At 26.1% G+C, this 10,009-nt stretch overlaps 2 protein-coding genes across 8 annotated transcripts; both read left to right on the plus strand.

Moving 5' to 3' along the window:
• Positions 1 to 342: 342 nt before the first annotated feature.
• On the plus strand, positions 343 to 4,691 carry LOC132921983 (tuftelin-interacting protein 11). Its single transcript, XM_060985254.1, has 12 exons — positions 343 to 625; positions 1,212 to 1,431; positions 1,499 to 1,652; positions 1,730 to 1,823; positions 1,888 to 2,086; positions 2,234 to 2,423; positions 2,504 to 2,719; positions 2,783 to 3,033; positions 3,385 to 3,581; positions 3,660 to 3,881; positions 3,950 to 4,242; positions 4,340 to 4,691. The coding sequence occupies exons 1-12, from the start codon at positions 517 to 519 to the stop codon at positions 4,589 to 4,591; spliced, it is 2,397 nt and encodes a 798-aa protein (XP_060841237.1). The 5' UTR covers positions 343 to 516; the 3' UTR covers positions 4,592 to 4,691.
• A 918-nt stretch (positions 4,692 to 5,609) lies between these two features.
• On the plus strand, positions 5,610 to 9,658 carry LOC132921929 (clathrin light chain). Of its 7 annotated transcripts, XM_060985175.1 has the most exons (9): positions 5,612 to 5,881; positions 6,120 to 6,276; positions 6,402 to 6,464; positions 7,255 to 7,299; positions 8,168 to 8,197; positions 8,294 to 8,392; positions 8,887 to 8,998; positions 9,085 to 9,096; positions 9,212 to 9,658. In XM_060985175.1, the coding sequence occupies exons 2-9, from the start codon at positions 6,129 to 6,131 to the stop codon at positions 9,399 to 9,401; spliced, it is 699 nt and encodes a 232-aa protein (XP_060841158.1). In that variant the 5' UTR covers positions 5,612 to 5,881; positions 6,120 to 6,128; the 3' UTR covers positions 9,402 to 9,658. The 7 variants fall into 7 exon arrangements, with proteins under 7 accessions (XP_060841161.1, XP_060841158.1, XP_060841163.1 ...); XM_060985178.1 differs by lacking the exon at positions 6,402 to 6,464 and having other exon boundaries at positions 5,610 to 5,881; XM_060985177.1 differs by lacking the exon at positions 8,168 to 8,197 and having other exon boundaries at positions 5,617 to 5,881.
• Positions 9,659 to 10,009: the final 351 nt, after the last annotated feature.

Consider the following 10,009-nt stretch of genomic DNA (forward strand, 5'->3'; position numbering starts at 1 on the left):
GTACATTGTAAAATGTTGATAGTAGATAAGAGATAGAAGTTAGGTTAAATTTGAGGTAATAGTTTAACCACAAATCACGATTATAGATAATGATAAAATATGATCTATAAAATATTATTTTAATATTATAAAATATAATAATTATTCAAATTATTATTATTATTATTATCTATGGTAATCCATAATTATAATTGATTATTAATATTTTTAATAATATCAATAATATTTCAACCAAGAACTATAGATAATATTCAACTATGGTTAATGTGATAAAACTACAGACCATAGATTAAAATAATCTACCAACGCATGAATGATAAACAATTGATTATATACTAATATAGTAATATTTACTATGAGAAAACGGCAAAACAAGAAGTTTAAGATTAAATTTAAATTGTTAAATATATAATTATATTCAATATTGTAAATTAATACAACTCGAAATAGCAATAGTAATTATTTTTTATTCAATTTAAGCTAAAAAGTAAGAAGTTATTTTAAAAACTTCTAAAAATGTCTGACGATGAAATGGAAAAATTTGAAATCACTGATTTTGATTTGGACAATGAATTTAATATGAACAGGCCCCAAAGACGACTGACAAAAAATCAAGCTATTTACGGTATTATATTCAATTAATTATCTATATTAATAAGTTAAATAAAGATATGGTGTATAGTGAAGTAATAGCTATTAATATTTCTTTAAGACAGTTTACATTTGTTGAATATATATTATAAATTATAATATTATTCCACTAACTATGTGATTCATTTAATACACAAATTACCATACAAGGTTGTGTATTATTTATCAATTAATCATTTTCGTTGCAATTTAAATTTAGAATATAAAATCTTAAAATCGTACTAAAAAAATATATATATTTTTAATATTTTGCCCATGGTTAATTTTTTAGTTTACAAAATGAGTTTTATAGGTTTACTAATTTTTCATTAATTATGAATAAACATTCGTTCATTTCAGCAATGTTTGAGATAACATGCAATATATTATATATACATTTTAACTTGCTTCCAATATTATATCACTCACCAGATATAACATTTTTCAAACAAATAAACCAATCAAAGTATAAAAAATTAAATTTTTCAGTTATAGAAGCTTACATAATATATGGTTATCATATAAGTACAATTTTTCATTAAAAAATATTTTTGTATTAATGTAATATATTTATTATTTAGGAATTTGGGCTGATGAAGAAGGTAATGATAGTGACGATGAACCTTCAGGTTTTGGGGGCCGTAGAAAGAAAGATAAGAAATATAAACAAAACTATACTGCTCCCGTTTCATTTGTGGCTGGAGGAGTACAGCAGGCTGGCAAAGAAAAAAAAGAAATTAAAACTGAAGAAAAAAAAGGCAATGAAACGTACAATTTGGAAGATAATATCTCTGCGTCTAGGTTTGAAAGTTGAAACGTAAATGTAATTTCCTGTATATTTAATATTTGTATTAATATATTATTACAGTGATGAAGAAAAACCAGCATTTAGTTTTGATATTGATCAAGAATTGGCAGGATTACGAAAGAAACGATCCCAAGTAAATTCAAGTCTAATAAACAAAGGATTAGGAGATTGGGAAAAACATACAAAAGGAATTGGTGCAAAATTATTGCTCGGAGTAATTTATAAATATTTTATTTATATATTATAAATTATAATTAATAAAAATGTAACTAATAATTTCTTGTTTAATAGATGGGTTACCAACCAGGTCATGGTTTAGGAAAAAAACTTCAAGGTATTCTGGCTCCAATTGAAGCAAATTTAAGAAAAGGAAGAGGAGCGATTGGTAATAGATTATTATAAATTAATATATATGTAATTTATGGTGAAAATTATTTATTTTATTTTAGGTGCATATGGTCCTGAGTCTAAAACAAAACCAATGAAAGTAGATAGTGAAAAAACAGCAGATAAATCAAAAGATAATAAAGTTGTAGTTAGTGGTTGGAGAAAAGCGCTTAAAACTGAAAAAACTCAATATATTTATAAAACAGCTGAAGAAGTGATTGAAGAAAGTAAACAACCAGGGCAAAGAAAACGAGAATTCAAGTATAATTACTATTATACACTATTTATCTTTTATTTTTTTATACTTATACCAAAAAATGTTTATGATTAAGTCAATTTAATTATATGTATTGATTGATATATCATAAATTATTTAAACTTATTTTACAATTTATTTTTACTTTTCAGTGAACTAAGTAGAGTAAAAGTAATTGATATGACTGGTCCTGAACAGAGAATTTTATCTGGATATCATGCTATATCGGGTGTTAAAAAACCAACAGATCAGTGGGAAATAAGAAAAGATAAAAAATACTCAAATTTTGATCTACCTGAGTTATTACACAATCTCAACTTATTAGTTGAAATAGCTGAACAAGTATACAAATACCTATACCTACTTATTTGATTTTGATATAAAATAAAAAAATAAAACATTTAGTTTTGGTTTTATTCCAGAACATAATTACTAATAATCAAGAACTTTGTAATTCAGAAGATCGACTTATTGTCATTGAACAAGAAACTACAAGATTAGGAGAAAGTATTAATGAAAAAAATAAATCAATTGAATCTCTTGAAAAAATGATAATTGTCATGGAATCTTTAAATGATGCATTAAAAAAAAATATGTTAGATAGTAGTCAAGCTATAAAACGTTTAACAGAAATGAAAGTGAGTTAATTAGTAAAAATATTCTCTTTAACATGGTGCTTAATTGAGTCTTAAACTGTTTAGGAAAATTACTACCCTGATTATCGGCTAAATGGTGGATCAGTTTTAGCTTTATCAATTTCTCAAATATTGATTAAAGAAATGCTATCTACGTGGGACCCATTACAAGATCCAACAATGCCTTTCGAAGAACTTAAAAAATGGAAAGAACTATTAACTTTAAATGAGCCATGTGCTGTTGGTTATCAATCAAGTGATGAATTTCAAACATTAATTTGGCAAGAATGGGTACCTCAAGTTCAAAAAGCATGCGGGTGATTATAATTTAGTTATTTTAGAAGAATAAAATGTTTTTTCTCAGTATTCTAAATTTGTTGGTTGTTATGTCAGGGTTCACATTATGACAGTCCGCATACACACTAAGCAAACTTTATCTGGCCCACAGTCAAAGAATTTCTTTTTTTTTTAATTATTATTTTTCATGATAAATTTTAAAAAACTTATATTTTATATTTTAATAATCCCCAAAAATTTTCAATGTTTTTATAGTGGCTCTCTAAAAATTTTAATTGGTGATCTCTATGTTAAATCATAGTTAAAATTATCTTCTATGGTTTATATTGTGAGCTGTTTTCATCATTTTTATTTATTAATTTTTTATTTAGACAATGGAAATGTCGAGATTATAACAGTATGTTGAAACTTGTTGAACAATCAGCTGAATTAATACCAACTGATATAATAACTAAAGTTCTTGAAAATATGATTTTACCTCAAATACAGTCGGAAGTAGAACAATGGGATCCATTGACTGATCTTGTACCAATCCATTTGTGGATTCACCCATGGTTGCCATATTTGAGTAAGTCAAGTTCAATATTAATTAATACTAGAATGATAATTTCAAATAAAATCATTATTTTATTGTTAATATAAATAGGTAAACATTTTGAAACAATTGTTTATCCTACTCTAAGACAAAAATTAAGTGTAGCATTAAATGCCTGGCATCCATCTGATAGTTCTGCTAAGCTGATGCTCCAACCATGGATAAATGTTTTTCAACAAGGCTACATGGAAGCTTTTCTAATAAAAAATATTGTTCCTAAATTACAAGCGGCTCTGCATGCTTTTGTTATCAACCCACATCATCAACAATTGGGTAACTTTTATATGTTTAAAAACTATCATTGATATATTACAATTTAAAATAAAAAAATTTTTGTTTAGACAATTGGAATTGGGTTAATGCATGGTCAGATGTATTACCATTGCCCACATTGGTGGAATTGTTGGACCAACACTTCTTTCCTAAATGGCTTAAAACACTTACTATGTGGATAAATATGAACCCCAATCACGAACAAATAAGTAATTGGTATACGGGATGGAAATCTTTAATGCCTGCTGTTATTGTTGAACATCCAACCATTAAAGGGAGATTTCATTCAGCTTTGGATATAATGAGCCGAGCAGTTGGAGGACCTTCTATGCCTCAACCACCTCCACCACCAACAATTCATGTAAATAATTTTTAATTATAAAATGGACAAACAATTGTTTTGTTATAATGATTATAATGTTAAAGATTTTTATACGTCTTACTTTGTATGTTTTTAGGGTGGTTTAGCTGAAGCTGTACGTACTGCATCACAAATGCCACATGGCTTTAAAGAATTAGTACAAAAGCGTTGTGAGGAACGAGGTATTTTATGGATGCCTATTTCTGGTCGTTTTAGAGAAGCTAAACAAGTATATAGATGTGGAGCAAGGCTTCAAGCATTTATCGACCGTGGAGTTTTATTTGTTAGTCAAGATGGAACAAATTTTGCTCCAATGTCGGTACAATCCATGTTAGAATTATGTGAATAAAATGTTATTAATATTATTGTTTATAATGACAAATTATTGGAAATATTATGTATAATTAAAGTTAAGTATAAAATATGAAATAAACGCACTATTTTTGTAATTGGTTTTCAATTTTTATATATTTACTAATATCTATGAATATAAATATATTTATTAGACTATTATAGTAAATATTGGCCAGAGATTTTTTAGCATTTACTTAAACTAGTCATAAATAAATTATTAATAATTTAAATATCCTGAAATTAACAACACTACAACACTAGTTGTCTGAAATTGAACTGATTAAAACCAAATTTGGTAAAATCCTAATATTTTTGTTACATCATGAAATGTGTTTAAAACCACCTTATTACAAATAGCACTTAAAGTTACTTACGAATTTCAAAAATTAGATTTTGAACTGCATTATTAAAGAAAAAAGGGATGCTTAGTGAATCACATTAATATAGCGTAATATTTTTCAATAAGTACATATTTCACAATTGTCAATTTCACTTAAACATTACACAAAATGTTTGGAAGTAGGTATAGATTTAGGTATTTTGAATCCTATTTCCGCGGCCAAATTTAAGAAACCTCTAGCGCTAACAGTGTTATCTAATTTTCTTTGCAAATACATTTGTTTCTAAATAACAGTTGTCCCAATAACTAAAACTCCCGATGTAATTTATTCCGAAAATAAGTTTTCTTCCAATACCAAGTGATATAACTCAATTAGAAATCGACCAAAATATAAACATTTACCAACGTTAGTTTCTGAAAAATAACAATATTGTCCCAATAATTCACTGTATAATAATTACAGCGCATCATAATTTATAATGATTTTATCCCAACATTAAAACAATGTTTATTGAGACTTTTAAGAAGACATGAGAAAATATATTTTTCGAGATAAATGATATTGGGATTATTATTAATTGGGATTTGGGATAAAAAAAATTTGGGTAAATTGGCATTTGGTAGTAATCCATATCATTTCATATTTTTTGGTAATATCAATTATCAGCTACTTGTCTAATCACTGTAATCGCTCTAATCGTGTAGATTTGTACTGCACTCCTGCCCACTACCCAGTGCTCTTGGCTGACAGTGCCCCTGTGCCACCCGACACTCGCGTTCAATTTAATCAGTAGTATTTAGTACTCTGTAAGTTCCGTCCTTCCTTACGATCGTTAACCCGTTTTCAATTTTATTTTTCCTGTTGTTTGTCAAAAAAACTTCATACAAACCGACTTCAAACGGTCTTTCAAGGCTAATATTTCAATCGAAGGACAGTATCTGAACGTAAGTTTGCAACTATTTTTACACGTCATCGTCGAGTCGCAAGGGAATTCAATATCGAAATACGCCTTTATTGGCAATTTTATTTCAATTCATTTGTCGTCGTTATTCGTTATCTTATCTCTAAATATTATTACAGTTCAGTCGGTTCGGCCCTTATATTATTTTTACATCGACCATTTATTGTTATAAGGCAATTACCTACCTAACTTAATATATTATATTATTTTTTTTTTAACAGTTAAAAGTGATGGATAACTTTGGTGACAATTTCGATGACAGCGATGTCGATCCAGCCGCAGAGTTTTTAGCTCGCGAACAGACTCAATTGGCTGGCTTAGAAGACGATCTCAACACACCCAATGTACCGATCGGTGTCACCCAAACATTATCGAACGGTAATCTAATAATCTCGACTAGCAAAATATAATAGTCATCACTTGCCTGCTTTGTGAAGCTTTTTATTCATACCTTAATTTTATACATATTTTTTCTGCATGCTATGAATTGTATGTACGATTAGGTTCAGGAAGCAGCTTTGAAATAATTGATAGTGCAGACAACCAGTTAACTAATTCTGTGAATGGTGAGTTGTCAGATTTAAAATTCATTCAAACAAAACATATCAAAGTTTAAACAAATATTGTCTTCAATACTATTTATTTAAACCATTTAATTATTGGCATTTCAAAGGTTGTAGTTGGTTTCTTTGTTTTTATGAAATTTAACTATGACAAATACTTTATAATATAAAAAAATAAATCACTTAAAACTAATTGTCTGCTTTAATGTGACTATTATCTCATAAATTATATAACATATTTTAAGTCATATTTAATCATTTAAATGATTAATAACATAAAAAACCTAAAATAATATATATTTATTATTTTGATTTAGATATTTGGTTTTTATTAATTTATTATTAAATAATACAAAATAATATCATTTTTGAATAGTAGTAAAACATCGATAAAACGGAATTGCTTGGGACCATGCAATTTTTCCGTATTATCAGGGTTTCCATTTTACCGAGGTTTTACTGTAATTGGTTCTTAGCTTCTTGCTATTCAAATCCTTGAATTTTTTATTAAATAATAAATAATTAAATAAAAATAAAAAAATTAGGAATATATAGCTAATAGTAATTTATTTTTATATATAAAATTGTTGACAAAACTAGGTAGCTTTAGGTTATTAGAATACCATATTTCTAAATTATCATTTATTTTTAATTACCAATTTTTATTTAATAAAACCCTAAAGTCTTATTTAAGTAGAAATCTATTTACGCCAATTTCTGTAATGCTTTTCTTTCTATATTATTTGCAAGTGTTGTTTTATTATTGTTTTGTTTTTTTTTTCCTTTGACCTAGAAAATGGATTAACAAATGGTTTTACTGCTACAAATAGTGATGATGGTAAGTAAAAATCTGCAAATGTACCATACACTTTACCTATAGATAACAATTTATTTTTGGTTTATTGTATTAAGTTTAGATTATTGTTTTGAATATTTAAAATTTGGTTTTAAGAAAGCCTATTATTTTAATGAATATATTTATATAATTTTGTAATTTAAAATAAAACATTACTGAGTAGCTTCAATCTTATTAAAAATAAATAAATCAAAAATTAATTGGAAACATATTATGTTGAGAATATATTAGGGATTTATTTTATAAAACTGTTGCAATACCTAGTAAATTTTTTTTAGTTAATATGAGTTAATTTAAAGTAGATAAATTCAAAGTCTTCTTATTTTTAATTATCAGTTAACTTTTTATTAACAATTAACAATTCATTCTTTTTTGAAATATGGTTATTACGGTTAAGCATGTTTAGCCAATTTTGGTACATAAATTCATATTTTTAATAACATTTTTTTGTGACCTTTTAGTTAATGTACTTAATGACTTCTTATTTATTTTGATCATATATTTAATATCCAAAAACATTTTAATGGTTAAATTAAAAAAAGTTAACATGTAGATGATTGCTCTGCTATACATTATATATTAAGTATACTTCCTCACTGTAATGGATATAATAAATTTAAATTTAATGATATCCCTATCATCATGTACAAAAAAAACGATTCTGAATGGAGACAATCTAAATGTTTTACTTGTGGCCCACTGGCCCATCAAAGTACAAATCACATTTTTTACTAGAAAAAGTGTCTTCACACAAAACCAAAAAAATACATCAATTTAAAATCAATAACATGCATCACTCCGATCAGAATCTAAAAAATAGTTTTTGTATATTTTGTACATGTCTGTGCAGTAAAAAAATTGGTTTCACCTAAAAAAATTTGTGAGTAAATTATTAATTTTAGGATAATATGATAATAAATATAAAATATATAAAACACTTTAATAATTTGTATGACTCAACTACTTTTTTTTTTAGATACATCATCACCGATTATTGCTCCAAAAGTTGAAAGAGAAGAACCAGAAAAAATTAAAAAATGGCGAGAAGAACAAAAGACTCGATTAGAAGAAAAAGGTATTGTAATGTAATGGTTAAGAGGACGTCTCACCCGTGTATGCTGTCTCCATCTTACACATGTATGACCTAGTAAATTTTTGTTCATCAGTTTTAATAGTGTGCTTTTAGTTTTAATATTAGAGTGAATTGACCTATTATCAAACTTTTATGTAAGAACATTATCTGTGTTCTCTCGTTGGTTTTTTATGATATTTTAATTTTTAGGTGAGTTATGAGTATGAAAAATATTAAATATTTAAAAATGCTCTTATTTCACTCAAAAATTAAAATATCGTAAAAACCATCAAAAGAACACAGATAATGTTCTTACCTAAAATTGTGATGATAGGTAAAATCACTCTAATATTAAAACTAAAAACATACTATTGAAACTGGTGAACAAAAATTTACTATGTTGTATGTGAGTAAGACAGAGACAACACATGCGGGTGCAAGTCCTCTTAAGAGTTCTGTGATTTTTTACTTAATTTATTTTCTGAATATATCATTAGATGCTGATGAAGAAAAAAAGAAAGAAGAATTACGCTTGGTCGCTAAAAATGAATTAGAAGAATGGTACAAGATTCACAAGGAACAAATCGCAAAAACTAAAGATGTTAATAGGTAATATAAACAAATATTTTAATACTATTATGTTTAAACTATATTTTATCATAAATATATTTTCCTTAAATGCTTCATCGGAATAGAGAATCTGCAATGTGAGTAATAAAATCAAGCCTAATAGATTGATGATGACTATTTTAAATTAGAAAATGTAATGACTATTTTTTTTTTATTGTTTATAATATCATTGGTTCTCTGATTTTTATCTAGAAATGCAGAGAAACAATTTGTTGCTGAATCGGATGAAATTGAGCCAGGCACTGAATGGGACCGCATCTCAAAACTGTGTGATTTTAACCCAAAATCCAGCCGTGCTAGTAAAGATGTGACACGTATGAGATCTATCATTCTTCAACTTAAACAGACTCCGTTGAAAAAATCTGTTTCACCCGCAAAATAATTTGTAATTATAATTTCCTTTCTGTCATTCCTATACAGTAAAATATTTATTCTATTGAGTTTTTTTATTTTATAACATTGCTACATAGTAAATATAATATTAAATTCAGAGATAATAGATATATAATAATTTTTGTTGCATGTTTATGCTCATTATATTGTATTATTTATTTGTTATTTATAAAGTATTATTCATAAAATTCAGTTACTTGTAATATATCATAACCTATTGCAATAAATATCAAATATTTATACATACTAGGTTTTTATTTATTGGATTATCTGGTTCTCCTATATTATTATAATTTGTAGATATGTGAAGTTCAATTTATTATAATATATTTATGTAAATTATAATTAGTTTATATATATATTATACAGGATAATTCTTTTATCATGAACCACTCATTTCAAAAATTATTCATGCTTTTGAAAACATTTTTTTACATAGTTTGAAGTTGTTAAAAAACAATGTTTTTATTAAATAAATAAAATAAATTTTTTTAAGTTTTTTACTTTTTTGAATGACAACATAGTTGTAATTTCATACTCCAAAGCTGAATATTTTTCTGAGTATTTCAATACATAAAATTCGAATTTAGGGTGAGT

The sequence above is a fragment of the Rhopalosiphum padi genome, chromosome 2, assembly GCF_020882245.1.
Source record: "Rhopalosiphum padi isolate XX-2018 chromosome 2, ASM2088224v1, whole genome shotgun sequence".
In the NCBI taxonomy this organism is placed as follows: domain Eukaryota; kingdom Metazoa; phylum Arthropoda; class Insecta; order Hemiptera; family Aphididae; genus Rhopalosiphum; species Rhopalosiphum padi.